An 18,331-nucleotide genomic window follows, 5' to 3' on the forward strand; every position below is an offset into this window, starting at 1 on the left:
TATCCATACATATTCCACAGAATGTCATTCAGCCTTAAAAAGTTAATTTAGGGGCACCTGGGTGGCCCAGTCAGTTGAGACTCTGACTTCTGGTTTCTGCTGAGATCGTGATCTCAGGGGTTGTGAGATCGAGCCCTGAACTGGGCTCTGGCTGGGCTCTGGACTCAATGCAGTACTTAACGGTGTTAACAGTGGCTCACGAACAGGCCAATGGAAGAGAACAGAAAGCCCAGAAATAAAGACAGGAATGCCATCTATGATGAGGAAGGGCAGTATCTAGAATCAGTGGGGGTACAGATGAACTTTTTTTTCTAAGATTTTATTTTTATTTATTTATTTGAGAAAGTGAGAGACAGAGAGAGAGAGAGAGAGAGAGCGAGCACGAGAGGGGAAAGTTCAGAAGGAGAAGCAGACTCCCTGCAGAGCAGGGAGCCAGACATGGGGCTTGATTCCAGAACTCCAGGATCATGACCTGAGCAGAAGGCAGACACTTAACTAAGCCACCAAGGCGCCCCAGACGAACTTTTTTTTTTTTTAAACATTCTCTTTATTCATTTGAGAGAGAGAAAGCACGAGCAGGGCGAGAGGCAGAGGGAGAGGGAAAAGCAGACTCCCCACTGAGCTGGGAGCCAGCCATGCGGCTCAATCCCCAGACCTGGAGATCATGACCCGAGCCAAAGGCAGAACCCATCTGAGCCACCCAGGTGGCCCAGATAAACTGTTTAATAAGTCATGTTGGGATGATGGTATAGAAAATATCGACACATTTTACTAGATATAATTTTTTTTGCACACATGTACACACAAAATACAAATGGAAAACTGGGGAAAACTGTAACAGCTTTTCTCACAAAGGACTTCTCAGCTCCCAGAAATTGACACTACAAGACCAATGGTGGAGGAAGAGCACGTCGGTCACAAGAAAATGAACGTGTATGTCCTCTGCGTGTATGAATTCAGGGCTTTCTGTTTTGCTTTTGTTTTTAGATTCCCCACACAAGTGAGATCACCCGGTATCTTACTCTGCCTCACTTCGTTTTGCACAATGCCTTCAAGGTTGGTGCACGTTGTTGCAAACGGCAGGATTTCCTTCACTGCAACTGCATAATATTCCACTGTGCACACACACCGCAGTTTCTTCATCTTTTTTTAAATATATTTTTAAAGATTTTATTTATTCATTTGACAGATCACAAGTAGGCAGAGAGGCAGGCAGAGAGAGGAAGGGAAGCAGGCTCCCCGCTGAGCAGAGAGCCCGATGTGGGGCTTGATCCCAGAACCCTGGGATCATGATCTGAGCCGAAGGCAGAGGCTTTAACCCACTGAGCCACCCAGGCGCCCCACAGTTTCTTCATCTTTCATCCACCAACAGACATGTGGGTTGTTCCCATGTCTTGGCCACTCCAAGTAATGCTGCAATCAATGTGGGCGTGCAAATACCTTTTCGAGTTAATGTTTTTATTTCCTTCGGATATATTCCCAGAGGTAAAATTGCTGGGTCCTAGGGTAGCTCTGTTTTCAACTTTCGAGGCCCCTCCACGCTGTTTTCCATGGTGGTCGCACCCGCTTGCTTTCCCACCAACAATGCAAAATAGCTCCCTTTCTCCACATCCTGGCCAGCACTTACTGTCACTTATCTTTTGGGTACTGACCATCCTGACAGGTGTGAAGTGACCTCATGCTGTGGTTTTGATTTGAATCTCCTTGGTGGTCAGTGCTGTCGAGCACATTGTTGCGTGTCCGTTGGCCGTCTGCGCGCGTTCTGGAACCAATAGACCATGATGCACAGTGGTATAGAGAGTAAGCTACCTTTGTGTAAAAAAGGGAAGAATAACAAAGCAAATGCACATTTTCTTGTATTTATATAAAGAAATACTGGAAGGGGGTGCCTGGGGGGCTCAGTTGGTTGAGCATCTGCCTCTGGGTTTCAGCTCAGATTGGGATCTCAGGGGTGTGAGATCAAACCCCACGTGGGCTCTGCTGCTAGAAGAGCGTCTGTCTGAGACTCTCCCCCTCCTTCCGCCCCCCCCACACCTGCTCACACTCGTACTCTCTTTCTCAAATAAATAGGAAAATCTTTTTAGGGGAGACTGGGTGGTTCAGTCATTAAGCATCTGCCTTCGGCTCAGGTCATGATCCCAGGGTCCTGGGATCAAGCCCTGCATTGGGCTCCCTGCTCAGCGGAATGCCTGCTTCTCCCTCTCCCACTCCCCCGGCCTGTGTTCCCTCTCTCGCTGTCTCTGTCAAATAAATAAATAACATCTTTAAAAAAATAAAAATTAAAGAATCTTAAGAAAAGAAAAATACTGGGAGGATGAAGGAAAAAACTACTAAAAATGTTTACTTCCAGGATAAGGGTGATCTAGATGGATGAAGACACAGGTGCAGATGAGGTTTCTCAATGTATATTTTAAATATATTTTTCACTTTTGAAACATGTAAACATATTATTACCTATTCAATAACAGCTTAAAAGCCAAGACAAAAGTGTAAGGAAGACAGGAAGATCAAAAACATTATAGGCACAGAAATATACAGAGCTTTTACAGAGGCGATGATGCTCAATCTCACTGATAAATTAAAACATGACACCATTTATCAGCTATTAACTTTGCAAAGATCCAAACATTTCATAACACACTCCGCTGGAGGGGCTACAGGGCGACAAGCACTCTCGTATGCCAGTACTGGGAGGGGAAACTGACACAGACCAGCATTTGCTGTCTACTGGCATTCTATAGTCACATACGCTTTGACTCAGCAATTCCACTTCTAAGAGTTTTCTTCACAAGCATAATTGCACATAACCACAAAGACCGATGTACAAAGATACTCACTGCAGCTCTGTAATGCAGTAGCACGGAGCCTACAAACAAGAAAAAGTCTGTCATGGTACCTCCACACAGTGGACTGCCAAACCGTCAAAAACAATGAGAGATGTCTGTATGTGCTGAAAGCGAACAATCCCCAGTATACACCACTAGCAAAGGGCGAGTATAGTGCGCAGCCATCTATGCCCCAAATACGCTTGTACATGCGCAGAATACACTTCTGCAAGGAAGAAGCTGGCGGGGAAACCAAAGAGGAAGGAGGGAAACTCACTTGAACATGCTTTGATTTTATATCAAGTGCATATATTCCTTAAAAATACACTCTCTGGAAACAAAAAGAGAAGGATGTACAGGGGTGCCTGGCTGGCTCAGTCTGTGGAACGTGTAACTCTTGATCTCAGGGTCATGAGTTCAAGTCCCATGCTGGGTGGAGAGCTTACTTTTTTTAAAAAAAGAAGGTATGTATAGAGGAAAGACTACTCAACAAATGGTGTTGGATAAGTTGATTAAGTTTGTAAAATAAAGTCATACCCTCATCTTACACTAATATAGATACCAAGAGCTAGAGAAATCAAAAGTTGAAAAAAATGAAACCAACCGAGGTGATGATGACCATGTAAATCTGAAACTTTCAATGTGTCCTCTCAACACAAGCCAGAGGCTGAGGTCACCCAAATGCAAAAAACTAAGAACAGAAATTAATAAACACCAAGAAGAAATAAAATAATAATACAAGAGTTGATTAAATTCAGAAAAGAAACAGAAAGGGTTTCCATTTCTTTTTTTTTAAGATTTTATTTATTTATTTGACAGGCAGAGATCACAAGTAGGCAGAGAGGCTGGCAGAGCCAGCGGTGGGGGGGAAGCAGGCCCCCCACCGAGCAGAGAGCTCGATGCAGGGCTCTATCCCAGGACTGTGAGATCATGACCTGAGCCAAATGCAGAGGCTCAACCCACTGAGCCACCCAGGAGCCCCAGGGTTTCCGTTTCTGCTTAAGATGTAGAAAGTTGCAGGGAATATCCCTTCCACTCTGACAAGAAACACCAAACAGAATACAGAATCTTTATTTCCTTGAGCTCATCAGGAGCTGAGGTCACAAAGCCCCAGGGTAGAAGTGACTCAGGCAGCAAGCCTTCTTGGTGGTGACCATAAACATACAGACTTCCCAGGCACTCTCGAAGCCCTCAGCCTGGAACACAAGCCCAGATACTGGCCTTCCTCTTCACCATAACAAGAAACAGGTTCCTGCAATTAAAACAGATATTTGGGGGCGCCTGGGGGGCTCAGTCGGTGAAGCGCCTGCCTTCAGCTCAGGTCATGATCCCGGGGTCCTGGGATCGAGCCCCATGTCAGGCTCTCTGCTTGGCGGGGAGTTTGCTTCTCCTTCTGCCCCTTGCCCCAGCTCGTGCACTAGCTTTCTCTCTCTCTCAAAAATAAATAAATAAAATCTTTAAAACAGAACAAAACAACAAACAGATATTCGTCAACAGGGTTCTCATTTCAGCTGAAGTGACTGTTCAATCTGCAACAGAATTTCTCCCTCCTGGACTATGGACACTGGGGCCCAATGCGCATGCAGGATACTCAGCAGCATCCCTGGTCTCCAGATGCCAGGAGCACCCTCCCTATGAGCACTCAGCACAAAAATGTCTCCAGGTGATGCCAAATGTCTCCTGAGGATAGGGCTGACCTACTTTTACTAAAAAAAAATACTTGTTGGCACACCGGGGTGGCTCAGTTGGTTAAGTGCCCAACTCTTGATTTCGGCTCAGGTCATGATCTCAGGGTCCTGGGATCGAGTCCTGTATCAGGCTCTGCACTCAGTGGGAAGTCTGCTTCAGGATTCTCGCTCCCTCTGCCCATCCATGCCCCCAAATAAATATATAAATCTAAAAAATTGTTTTTATCATCTGAAATTTAACTTTTTATTTTTGCTAAATATAGTATCCCTATCTGGGGGGGGGGAACCTCACCCTCAGTGAAACTATTGATCTAGACCCTCAAATACAAACATGAGCAGGAAACCAAGAATCACCAAGCATTTGAAGATGAAATGAATTCAAAAAGCTTTTCTTCAAATATATTCTTCTGCAGGGCCTTTGCACTTCCTGTTCCCTCTTTCTAGAAATGGGTTCCCCTAAATATCTGTATGGATGTGACGGATAAAGCCAGGATATAATAAATATGCTAGGGAAAATTCTCACAAGATAAGATACCCAGAGAAAATGCAAATGCTGATGTGAAAAGGAAACAGTTCTTAGAAATTAAAAACATGACTACCAATCAATGGGCTGAACAGCAGAAAGTTTACAACTTACCCATAATCACTGAGCTAAAAGCTTGACTTGAGTCCCTCAGAATACTGAGCAAAAAAGGACAGAGTGATAGTTAGTACGAGAGAAAGGTTGGGACATATCTGGAGAGTAGATCTACCAACCATATTTCTCAGACTCCCTTTCTGGATGTCTCCCTGCTAGGTTCTGCTAATGGGAAACACTGGTGGAAGAATGCAAGGTAGGGAAGAGGGAGACAGGACTCTCAGCAGCCATCAGCATCCGCCCAGTGGCAGAAGGCAGCACCGGCTCTAGCTGCCAGCTGCCAGCTTTCTCGAGCCAGTTCTGAGGAACGAGCACTGAGCACCGACTCCATTAGCACCTCCCCCACCAGAGTCCGAGCAAGAGACGCACAGCTGCAGGCTCTCCTCCTGCAAGCTCTCAGCTTGTGCTCCTGCCAAACGTCACCTTTATAACCTCAGTTCTTTCAACAGTAACTGCTTTCTGTACTTACTAATATCTGAATGCCTCCTTTTTGATCTTCTAGCCTTCTAAGATCCACGTACACCACGGCCTATACAGATGGCATCGTCTCTGTTGAGTACCTCGTGTGGCTTCTGTTTTCCTGTCGACAGCCTAACTGATAGTGCTTATTACCAGAAGTCGTCCTAGGAAATAAGCTCTTACAATGACCTTGAACTACAGACAAAGTAGATTCAGAGCAAAGAATGATACCAAGAATAAACAAGGTAGTTTCATAATGATGGGTTAATTCATCAAGATAAAGTAAAATCCTAAATGTATACTCAACTCATAACATAGGTTCAAAATATGAGGCAAAAAGTGATAAAACTTCAAGTAGAAACAGACAAACCCACAATTATAGTCTGAGATTTCAACACCCCTCTTTGAATCGGTAAAACAAGACAGAAAATCAACAAGGATGTAGAACTGAGCAACACTATCTACCAACTTGACCTAATTGATATTTATAGAACACTCCTCCCAACAATAACACACGCATTCTTTTCAAGTGCACACAGAATATTTACGAAGATAAACCATATATTAGATCAAGTCTCAACAAATTTACAAGGATTCCAATCATACAAACTATGTATTCTAACTACAATGAAATGAAATTAGAAATCAACAACAGAACTATGTCCACAAATTAAATACACAGGTCACAGAAGAAATAACAGGAAAAACTAGAAAATATCTTGAAATGAATACAAGTAAAAACACAACATACCAGAATTTCTGGAATGCCACTAAAGAGGTCCCAAGGGAGAAATTCACAGCGCTGAATGTCTATATTAAAAGACAAGGTGTGGGTTCTGAAGAAAACAATATGGAGTTTCCACGAAAAACTAGAAAACACAGAACTACCACACAATCCAGCATTTCTACTTCTCGGTATTTATCTGAAGAAAATGAAACCCCTAATTTGAAAAGATGTAGGAACAACTACATCCACTGCAGCATTATGGAAACAACCTAAGTGTCCACTGATAAACCAATGGGTAAGAAAGATGTGGTCCATGGACACAGCCGTAAAAAAGGTTGAAGTCTTGCCATGTGCAACAACATGGAGGGACCTAGAGGGTCTTATGCTGAGTGAAATAAGTCAGTCAGAGAAAGACAATTATCGTGTGATCTCACTCATATGTGGAATCAAAAAATAAGACAAACGAACAGACAAACAAAAGCAGAAACGGAACTGTAAATACAGAGAACAGGGGGTAGAGCTCAGTGGTAGAGCATTTGACTGCATAAATACAGAGAACAAACGGTGGCGGGACAGGCAAAACAGGTGGAAGGGGCGTGGCAGGTCCAGGCTTGCAGTGAGGGAACGAGTAAGTCACGGGCACAGCGGCAGCGGCCCGCGTGCTGAGTGCAGCGTGGCCCACAGAGCCGTCAGTCCCCACGTCGAACAGCTGAAGCCACGCTCGCACTGTGCCGAGCACAGAGCACAGCCCGGCAGCAACAGGAAGTAAGAAAGGTGTCAAGTCAACAACGTCAGGTCCTGCCTGAAGTGAGTGTCAGGAAGAGCGCGGGCTGTCGGGTGCTCACGGCCGAGGGGAAGAAGCCAAGCGCAGAAGACCGCACACCCCGCTACCCCGTTCACACGAAAGCATTGGAGCGGGCGAGGCCGTGGACACAGAACGGAGATCGGCTGCTGCCTGGGGCTGGAGACAGGAGCGAGGACGCACTGAGGGGACAGAAACGGTGTACAAGTGGCCTCATTCAGTGGGGTCAACTACTGGAGAAATACAAAGGCACAGGGAAGTGGGAAGGTGTCACAGACCTCCCGCGCTGGCCTCTTCACTCAGCCATCGCTGCCGTAGCTCCCGAAAGAATATTTTCGGGAAGTCGTGCACTACATGAGGTTTTGAGCTGCTTTGGTCTCAGTGTGGGCCCACTGACGGTGCAGCAACTTCTCCAGCTCTTGACTGGGTGACTGGAACAACGTTGCTGGCAACTGACCAGATCCCAGCACAGGCCTGCTGGTCTGCGGCGTGAGGACTCTGCTAGTAGGAAGGGGAAGAGTCACTGGAACTCTGCATACCCACTACCCCAGGAGCAATTCAAACGCAACCCCGCATGCTTGGAGGAATTGCATAGATGAGCCACCAACGAAGACCTAAAGGATTCAGGGCGGGCGATGCCTATCCCAGCCCCACCCGACACGCCCGCTTGGCCCACCAGAGAGCGTGTGACCCGCGTCCGCGCCAGCTGCAGCCGCTGCCCCGGACACAGCCCGGCCACATGATGAAATCAACACGGCCCAGCAGCCGGCAGGCGGCTATTGACCTGCTACAGAGGGCGGCTCTTCTACTCTGCCATAATCTAGTCCATAGAGACTGTGATTTCCTTGACACGTCTTGGACATTACGCTGGTATGCTACATTAATGACATCGCGCCCATTAGACCTGCTGAGCGCCAAGCAGAGAGCGCCTTTGCTTAGTAAGACAATGCATGCCAGAAAGCATGAAGTGAACACAACAGGTTTCCTGAGCCTGACCCCAAAGTGAAGTTTCTAAGGGCACAGTGATCTGGAGCATGCTATCTTCTCCAAAGTGGAACAGAAGCTGCTGTGCTTGTCCTGAGTACACAAGCACAATAGGACAGTTATTATAAACGTGTTTCTGGGGTACCTGGCCAGCTCAGTCAAAAGGGCGTGCAACTCTTGGTCTAGGGGTCCTGATCTTGGGGCTCATAATTTCAAGCCCCATGTTGAGGATAGAAATTACTAAAAAAAAATTAATTAAAAGTAAATAGGTATGTCCCACATATTCAAGAAGGCACACAAAGCATTAGCATATTAAGGAGACATGAAAAATTAAAAAGATAGAAATTTGCCTTCTAAAGATGAAAAATATAAGGTCTAAAATGAAAACCACACTGGATGGCATTAACAGCAGATTAGACATTGCAGAAGAAAAGATAACTAAAAAACCGAAGACATAACTATCACCAAGAAATAACTATAGACCAGGACACCTGGGGGGCTCAGTGGTGAAGTGTCTGCCTTCTGTTCACACCATGATCCTGGGGTTCTGGGATCGAACCCCATGTCAGGCTCCCTGCTCAGTGGGGAGGTTGCTTCTCCCTCTGTCCACCCCTGCCCACTCACACACACTCTCTCTCAAATAAATAAATAAAATATTTAAAAATAAATAAATAGATAGATAAAGCGAAATGCATGACAACAATAGCACAAAGAATACAAGGTCAGAATTGGGAATATACTGTTATAAGGTCTTTACACTACACGTGAAGTTGTGTATTATTATTTAAAGAAAGACTCCAATTAGTTAAAGATGTATATTTTAGGGGCGCCAGGGTGGCTCGGTGGGTTAAAGCCTCTGCTTTCAGCCCGGGTCATGGTCCCAGGGTCCTGGGATCGAGCCCCATATCGGGCTCTCTGCTCAGCGGGGAGCCTGCTTCCTCCTCTCTCTCTGCCTGCCTCTCTGCCTACTTGTGATCTCTGTCTGTCAAATTAATACATAAAATCTTTAAAAAAAATAAAGATGTATATTTTACACCATAGGGTAACTAGTAAAAATTAAAAGGTTATGATTGTCAAGTTAATAGTGAAGATAAAATTGAGTAACAGAAAAGGCTTGATTAACCCAAGAGAAAGCAGAAACTTAAGACAAAGGAAACAAAGAACAGAGAGAACAAATGGAAAACAGCTAGCAAGATGTCAGATTTTATTTGAAACATTTCAATAATCATATTTTATGTGAATAAACTAAATATCCCAATTAAAATGAAGAGGCTAGGATTGCATTTAAAAAGGCAAAATCCAGCTATATGCTGTGTATAAGAAACTCCTGTTAAATATAAAGACACTTGGGGCACCTGGCTGGCTCAGCCTGTAGAGCACGCAACTCTTGATCTTGGGGTTGTGACTTTGAGGCCCAGAGTGGGCACAGAGATTACTTAAAAACAAATAAGTAGGGACGCCTGGGTGGCTCAGTTGGTTGGAAGACTGCCTTCAGCTCAGGTCATAATCCTGGAGTCCTGGGATCGAGTCCCGCATCGGGCTCCCAGCTCCACGGGGAGTCTGCTTCTCTCTCTGACCTTCTCCTCGCTCATGCTCTCTCTGTCTCTCTCTCAAATAAATAAATAAAATCTAAAAAAAAACAAATAAGTAAACAAACAAACAAATAAATAAAATTTAAAGAAGAGACAGATAAGTCAGAAGTAAAAGAATGGAAAAAGATATAACACACAAGCATGTATCAGAAGAAAGATGGGGTACTTATATTTACATAAGAAAAATAGACTTCAGACAAGAAATGGCATCATGGATAAAGAGAAACATTAAATAATGACAAAGGGGTACATTCTCCAAGAAAACATAATAATTCTAAATGTGTTCAAATAAAAACAGAGCATCAAAATACATGAAGTAAAAGCAATAGAACTAGAACAAGAAATGTACAAATCCAGTTACAGATGGAAACTTTTACACTCCTTTCTCAGTACTTGACTATAAAAGTAAGCAAAAAACAGTAAGGATATAGAACAGAACAACAATATCAACCAACCTGACTTAACTGGCATTTACAGAACATTCTGCACAACAAGAGAAGAATGCATGCTTTTTTCATGTGCACACATAATATTCACCAAATAAAACTTTACTGTGGGCCCCAATATAAATAAATTTGAAAGAACAGAAGTCATACAGAGTTTGTTCATAGATCATAATGGAATGCAGTAGAAATTAAGAATAGAAAGATATCTAGAAAATCTCCCAATATGTGGAAATTAAACAAACTCTCTAAGCAACCCTTGGGTCAAAGAGGAAATTTCAGGGGTGCCTGGGTGGCTCAGATGGTTAACCATCTGCCGTCAGCTCAGGTCGTGATCCCAGGGTCCTGGGATGAAGTCCCACACTGGGCACCCTGCTCAGCGGGGAGTCTGCTTCTCCCTCTCCCTCTTCCCCTGCTTGTGTTCCCTCTGTCTCAAATGAATAAATAAAATCTTTGAAAAAAAAAAGAGTAAGCCTCAGAAGAATATTAAGTAATATTTTGAAGTAAATGAAAATGAAAATACAACATATCAGAGGCACCTGGGGGACACAGTTGGTTAGGTGTCTCTTGGTTTTGGCTCAGGTCCAGATCTCAGTCAGGGTCATGCGATTAAGCCCCACATCAGGCTCCCTGCTCAGCGTGGAGTCTGCTGCAGACTATCACTTCCTCTCCCTCTGCCCTTCCCCCAACATTCTCTCTTCTAAAATAAATAAATAAATCTTAAAAAAAGAAAACACATCAAATTTTGTGGAATGCACCTAAAGCAATGCTTAGAGGTAAATTTATTAAATTCTTATATTAGGAAACAGAAGTAATTAGTAATTTAGTTACTAATTACTCAAATTAGTAATTTAAGTTTCCACCTTAAGAAAGTAAAGATAAGGGGCGCCTGGGTAGCTCAGTGGGTTAAAGCCTCTGCTTTTGGCTCAGGTCATGATCCCAGGGTCCTGGGATCGAGCCCTGCATTGGGCTCTCTGCTCAGCGGGGAGCCTGCTTCCCCCTCTCTCTCTGCCTGCCTCTCCGCCTATTTGTGATCTCTGTCTGTCAAATAAATTAATTTAAAAAATCTTAAAAAAAAAGTAAAGATAAAGTTAAATCCAAAGCAATCAGAAGATAGTAAATAGTAAAGATAAGAGGATAAATCCATGAAATGGAAAGCAGAAAAGTAGAGATCAATGAAACCATAGGTTGGTTCTTAGAAAATATCAGTAAAATTAATAAAACTTACTGAGACTGATCAGGAAAAAAATAGACAAGAAAGAAACTGAAGTATCATAAATGAAAGAGGAAGCATCACTACAGATCCTATAGACATTAAAAGGATAAGTGAATATAACAAACAACTTTATAACAATTAATTCAAGTACTTAGATGAACTAGAGAAAATCTTTGAAAAACATTAACTACCAAAGCTCATTCAAGAAGATACAAGTAATCTATATAGTCCTGTTACCTGGCTTGTTAAAGATTTTTTTTATTTATTTGGCAGACAGCGATCACAAGTAGGCAGAAAGAGAGAGAGAGGAAGAAGCAGGCTCCCCACTGAGCAGAGAGCCCGATGTGGGGCTTGATCCCAGGACCCTGGCATCATGACCTAAGCCGAAGGCAGAGGCTTTAACCCACTGAGCCACCCAGGTGCCCCTTACCTCGCTTTTTAAAAAAGATTTTATTTATTTATTCATGGGAGACAGACAGAGAAAGAGATGGAGGCAGAGGCAGAGGGAGAAGCAGGCTCCCTATGGAGCAGGGAGCCCAAGGTAGGACTTGATCCCAGGACCTCTGGATCACACCTGAGCTGAAGGCAGACGCTTAACCATCTGAGCTGCCCAGGGGCCGAGTCCTATTACCTGTTAAAAAGAAATTATATTTGTAGTTAAAAACCATCCCACAAAGAAAAGTTCAGGCCCAGATGGTTTCTTCAGTGAATTTTACCACTTAAGGAAAAGAGAACAGCAATACTACACAATATCTTTCAGAAAATTAGAAAGGGTGGGGGACGGAACACTTCCCAAATCATTTTATAAGGCCAGCATTATGCTAACATCAAAACCAGACAAAGATAGTACAAAAAAGGAAAACTACAGACCAATATCCTTCACAGACAAAGCAAATATCCTCAGCAAAATAAAAGCAAATTAAATCAAGCAATATATGAAAAGAGTAATATATTACAACCAAGTGAAGCTTATCCCAAAAGCTCAAGTCTGGCTCAACATACAGAAATCAATCATCAGAATAATTCGCCATAGTAACAGACAAAAAAAAGGATAAAGTATACTATTATTTTCGTAGATGCAGTAAAGGCAAATATTTATGAAAATCCAAGTCATAAAAAAAAAGTCTCAGCAAACTAGCAGTTCGAGGGAACTTTCCTGACTTGATAAAAGGCAACTACAAAAAGCTTACATCTTCCATGCTGAAAAGGTAAAAGACTAAATGCTTTCCCCCTAGGATCGGAAAAAAAATAGAGGATATCTGCTCTCATGACTTCTCTGCCACACTGGCAGTACCACAGGTTCTCAGTATAAACAAGGCTACCAGAACTCAGTATGTGAGTTTAGCAAGGTTGCAGAATACAAGGTCAATATAGAGAAACCAGTTGACAATCTGATTCTGAAGCTGATGTGGAAAAGCAAAAGACCCAGAATAGCTGAAACAACTCCGAAAAGAAAAACGAAGTTGGAGGGCTAAAACTGCCTGATTTCAAGAATTATGATAAAACTATTGTCATCAAAACAGCATGGTATTTGCATAAAGATAAACAACAAAATCAATGAAACATACTACAGAATACAGAAATAGACCCACAAATCACAACCAATTCATTCTTAAAGTTGCGAAAGTAATTCAATGGAGTAAAGACAGCCCATTCCATAAATGGTATTGCAACAAAAGCAGTAAGAGCGCAAGAAAATAAACCACAACACAAATATACCTTTGACAGAATTTAACTTGAATGGATCACTGATCTAAATATGAAATATAAAATCGGGGCGCCTGGGTGGCTCAGTGGGTTAAAGCCTCTGCCTTCGGCTCAGATCATGATCTCAGGGTCCTAGGATCGAGTCCCTGCTCAGCAGGGAGCCTGCTTCTTTCCTCCCACCCCACCCCTGCCTCCTGCCTCTCTGCCTACCTGTGATCTCTATCTGTCGGATAAATAAAATCTTTAAAAAAATACATATATATATATATATATAATATAAAATCATAGAACTTTTAGGAAAAAAAAATAGAAAATCTTTAGGACCTAGGGCTAGGTTAAGAGTTGTTAGATTTGACACTAAAAGCAAAATCCATAAAGGAAAAATTGATAAATTTTAAAATCCTCAAAACTTAAAAATCATTGTTCAACAAAGATACTATAAAGAGAATGAAGAAAAAAAAAAGAGAATGAAGGGGAACCTGTTTGGCTCAGTCAGTTAAGACTCCAACTCTTGATTTCGGATGAGGTCATTATGTTAGGGTTGTGAGACTGAGCCCTGCTTTGGGGGCTCTGTGCTCAGTGGGAAGTCTGCTTGTCCCTCTCCCTCTGCTCTCCCCTGCCCCATGGTGTCTCTCTTTCAAATAAATAAATAAATAAATAAAATCTTAAAAAAAAAAACTAAATGCCATAATACAAGTCAAGTCCTTAGTGGTGGCTCAGTGGGTTAAGTGTCTGCCTTCAGCTCACGTCATGATCCAGGGGTCCTGGGATCCAGCTCTACATAAGGCTCCCTGCTCAGTGGGAAGCCTGCCTTTCTGTCAGTTTCGTCCCCTCCCCTGTTCCCACTTTTGTTCTCTCTGTGCCAAATAAATAAATAAAATGTTAAAAAATTAATGTAAATTCTTATAATTTATAATCATTGTTGTTACAGAATTCTTTAAAATTGAGAAAATAAAAGACAAATGTTCATCAATAGAAAAATTGAGAAAATAAAACACAAATGTTCATTAATAAAACAATTATTAAGTTATGTTACATCTATTATAAGAAATATTAGGCAATGGTTTAGAAGTATGAAGTAAATTTATATGTACTAATTTGGAAAGATGTCCAGAATTATCGTGAAAAAAGTAAACTGCAGGACAATTTGTATAGTATGATCTCATTTGTGTAAAATAAAATATGTTGTGAAGAAATTTTTCTAGAATGATATTCACCAAACTGCTAACAGTTGTTATCCCTAGGGAGGGTTGTGGAATGAGGTGGGGTTCAGAGAACAGGGGTCTTTCACTTTTTAGTCTACTTATTCCTAGACTGTTTGAATTGTTTCAAAAATATATGAATATATAAAACACAAAGAGTCAACTACTATCTTTTAAAAGAGCAGTGATAAAAATAACTTTCTGATTGCCTTGGCTCATGGATTCAAGAGGATGAAGCACGAGCTTACCTTGGACAGAAATATTTACCTAAAAATAGCCTCGGCTTCCATCTGTAATCTAACAACCATTCGCGGAGCGCTGCCCCTTGGCTTGCAGCGCAGAGAACTGAGTCATTGCCGCTGCTGGGCCACTAACCAGTTTTGTTATGTTATTGTGTTATAAACGTTTGACTGTGGAGTTTTTAGAAACAGGGATCATTGTCTTTGCCCTGTCTCTGTAGCCGCCCGACACAGGGCCTGATTCAGAGTTGGCGGGCAACTGAAATAAAGACCAAGTCCTCGTGACAATTTCGGAATTAAAGGTGGCCGCTAGGACAGCGCGGTCCGCGCCCGCTGAACTGACACGTGCTCGCCATCTAGTGGCCGTAGGGATTTCCGCGAAAGCCGGGGATCAGGAGAAACGACTATGTGTTCTGGGATGCCTTTTAACACAACAGCACTGCCGAGCCAAAGAGCCCTCAGAAAAAGTTGACGAGCATCAAGTAAAAGGTCTTGGTTTATGTGTTGGAGTGTTGGTAAGATGACCTGTAGGTACTCCTGTTTTAAGTCTCCTCCATCAGCATCCTACCATCAGATGCCTCCTTCGCCTATAAGCTGTGGGCAAAGTCCACATTGCCATATCTCCAACCCCACTGAAAAGAACAAAACGCATATGGTATTAGGTATGTACATGAACGCTTTCCCAAAACTGATGAAATACTAATCATCTTTCCTGAGACAGTCTGGTCGGGACAAGATAGCAAACAAGACCAGAAAAAGAAAATCTTCCATAAACGTTGCCCTCCAGGTGCACCATCTTTTTCTGAATCATCAGAAATCATCGTGAGAGTGAGCGCCACTGTGAAAATAGGTAGTGAGCCTGGAAGAAGCCTCACATGTCAAAGGGCCACAAGGAAAGCCACCCTGAGTTGGCTTTATAAACAGTCTTTGTGCCTGTCCCCTGTCCCTGCAGAGCTCAGGGAGCAGGTTTACTTGTCCTGCAAGTAGCTTCATCGTTAAGGGAGCAGCTGCGTGGTAACAGTTTGAGAAGTACCAGACCTTGTGTTTCTGGAGTAGGGGGCTCAGAGAGAATAATGAAAGGACAGACATGTGCCTGGTAAGTTGAACAATATTCCTGTAAAATGTTGCTCAGCAGTGGGGTGCCTGGTTGGCCCCGCCAGTACCGCATGCAACTCTTGATCTTGGGGTTGGGAGTTCCAGCCCCGCGTTCGGTGTACAGATTACAAAAAATCTTTTAAAAATTAAAAATCAATAAAATAAATAACTAAATCTTTAAAAAATATATTGTTAAAATGTTGCTCCGCAGACCAAACAACAGAAACTTCTCAACAACTCCTGAGAGAGGAACACTGAGTAGTTTAGGGTCAATGGGGAAAGTGGCCTAGTCATGTCCACAAATGGGTCCTGTCATTAGAATCCCACCTCCTCCCGGTTCACACGGTAGGTGCCTCGTAAACGTGAGAAGAAAAACGGAGATGCAACTTGGCCGCCACGGGGATCCCGGTATGGCAGCAGGTCTACAAAGGAACGGCGCCTCCGGAGCAGGCGTGTTTGTCCCGAGCACCGGGCTCTGCAGTTGCAGAGAAGTTACGAATCCTGAACAACATGGATCCAACCAACTGCTCCTAAACACGGCAAGAAGCGCCAGTATCTATTTACATGCAGTCCCCGAGGGCTCGAGCGCGTCTTGCTCTCAGTAACAATTAGGTCCTCCGAAGCGGCCCGTTTACTAGCCCCGCGTCCGGCGCGGCGGCGCCACACGGAACCTGGCACTGCGGCGCGCAGGAGGATGCGCTCTCCCGAGCGCCCCGTCTCTCCCCCGGCACTAGTCCTCCGCTCCGGCCGGTGCTCGGAAAGCGCGGTGTCAGCAGAAAGAGCCGAGAAGCGACACCGAGAGAAACCACGAGTGCCCCCGGGGAAGGCTCCCGAAGAGGCGAGTCCGCCGACAGCCCCACGAAAGAGCGCCACAGACGGCGCGGGGGGAGCCCCGAGCCCCGCCGGCCCTCTCCGCCCCGCGCCGGCCTCCGCCCGCCGCGCAGCCCGCGGGCTCTGCCCCGGGGCCGCCTCCCCCAGCTCGAGCTCCGCGGCGGCGCGGAGCCTCCCCGCCGGATCCCGCGGCCGCCGCGGCTCGACGTGCGTGTGCGTCCGCGCGGCCCGAGGACGCCCCCACTCACGTAGCGCTGCAGCTTCCTTTCGGGGGGCGACTTGACGAGCCAGCCCGTGCACACGGCGTCGCCCGCACTCATCGTGGCCGCCGCCGCCGCTTCCTCCAGCTGAGTCGCCGCGGGAGGAGGAGGAAGTCGGGCCGGGGATGCCGGCGGGGCGGGCCCAGCGCCGCCCGCCCAGCACCGCCCCGAGCCCCCGCCGCGACCCCCGCCCCCACCCCGGCCACCGCGCTCCCCGGGGGCGGGGGCGATGGGGGAGGGATGGCGCCACCGCCGCGGCCCAGACAGCGCGGGGCGGCCGGGGGGGGCGGGCGAGCCCCCTCGTGCGGAGCTCCGGGCCCCGGGGTCACGGCGGCGAGCCGAGGCCGGGGACCCGCACCTGCGAGCGCCCGGGCCAGGGAGGCGGGAAAGCGGGGCTCCCCTCCGACGTCCCCGTCCCCCACCACCCCCGCCGTGAGCGGCCGCGGAGGGGCTCTCGCACGCCCCTCCCCCGGGGATCACCGTCCCGTGGCGCCGAGCTTGGCGGCCGAGCGACTCAAACGTCCTCCGGGACCCCGAGCTTTACAAACTTTACGCCCCGGAGGTGCCGTCCGCGGCCTCGCGGCCCCGGGGCTTTCAGAGCTGAGTCTCTGAACGGCCAGGTTGCGGCGTGCGCCGAGCACTTTCCACGACACCGAGAACCACAACCAGCTGCCGCCACGCGTGCTCGCGGCCCTGAGCTAACGTTGGGGGAGACCGGCCGGCAGGGGCCAACGTACTGTATGCACAGACAAGCACTGACGGTCACCCTGAAATCAGCACCCCGCCCACGCGCAGCATCTCCCTGAGGTTTGTTACCACCTGCACGGCATCCTGACCCATACTGCTTTCCCGTGGTGTCGTGCCTGTCCCGTGAAACTGACACTTGCAAGACGAATAAATAAACGTGACATCATTTCTGCAACTTACAAAGAGACTTCTCGGCTCCGAGGTCCCACCACCCACACACTATTACCTTCTCACACGTGGACTCCGGCTACCGCCAGCGCTCACGCCTCTCCGAACCCACGTCCCCCTGGCCACCTCCGCAGTCCCCGACTTCCCTCCTGCTTTCCAAACCTCACAAACCTGTAGCTCACTGGCCAAACCTAATTCGCATCTAGAAACCTCGACTCAAGGGAGAACGGTAAATATCTTTTAAATTTTTTTTAGCTCTCCTACCTTTCCAAATAGGAGGAGACCCGCATATGCACCACAGCCCACCCCCTAACTACTCAGTATCCGTGCACCTTGCGCGCAAAATAAATTCACTGAAGGAACAACCGCTGCTCCCACCAAAACAACGCGCTGTCCCTCCTCCCAACTGAGAAGCTCTTCTTGAAACAGGAAACCAAAATTGCCCTTGGTCAGTGCAGCCATCTCTGGGAAACAGTCATTGCTCTTCTAGTTCCGATATCACCCCACCTCGGTATCCTGCAACCTAAAGGAAAACACTAGAAAGCTAACCTCTGCCAGCATTTATTTTATATGCATAAAATATAAACAGAAAATTGAAAAACTTTATATGTAACACACAGTGACTACAATATCCTTAGTTCTGTAACTGCTTTACGATCTTCTTCCTTCTACTACCCGCCCTGTCCTCCCTTTGTTCTCCAGCCCAGAA

At 45.6% G+C, this 18,331-nt stretch overlaps 1 protein-coding gene across 2 annotated transcripts in view; it reads right to left on the reverse strand.

The window, feature by feature from the left end:
- The window catches only part of GAB3 (GRB2 associated binding protein 3), an 80,207-nt gene extending 63,418 nt beyond the window's left edge, over positions 1–16,789 (reverse strand). For both annotated transcript variants that reach the window (XM_032846268.1, XM_032846266.1), the window contains exon 1: positions 16,696–16,789. In XM_032846268.1, coding sequence (XP_032702159.1) covers positions 16,696–16,767 — 72 coding nt within the window. In that variant the 5' untranslated portion in view covers positions 16,768–16,789. The remainder of the gene's footprint in view (positions 1–16,695) is intronic.
- Positions 16,790–18,331: the final 1,542 nt, after the last annotated feature.

This window comes from Lontra canadensis, unplaced genomic scaffold, assembly GCF_010015895.1.
Source record: "Lontra canadensis isolate GAN:19392208 unplaced genomic scaffold, GSC_riverotter_1.0 scaffold174, whole genome shotgun sequence".
NCBI lineage: Eukaryota > Metazoa > Chordata > Mammalia > Carnivora > Mustelidae > Lontra > Lontra canadensis.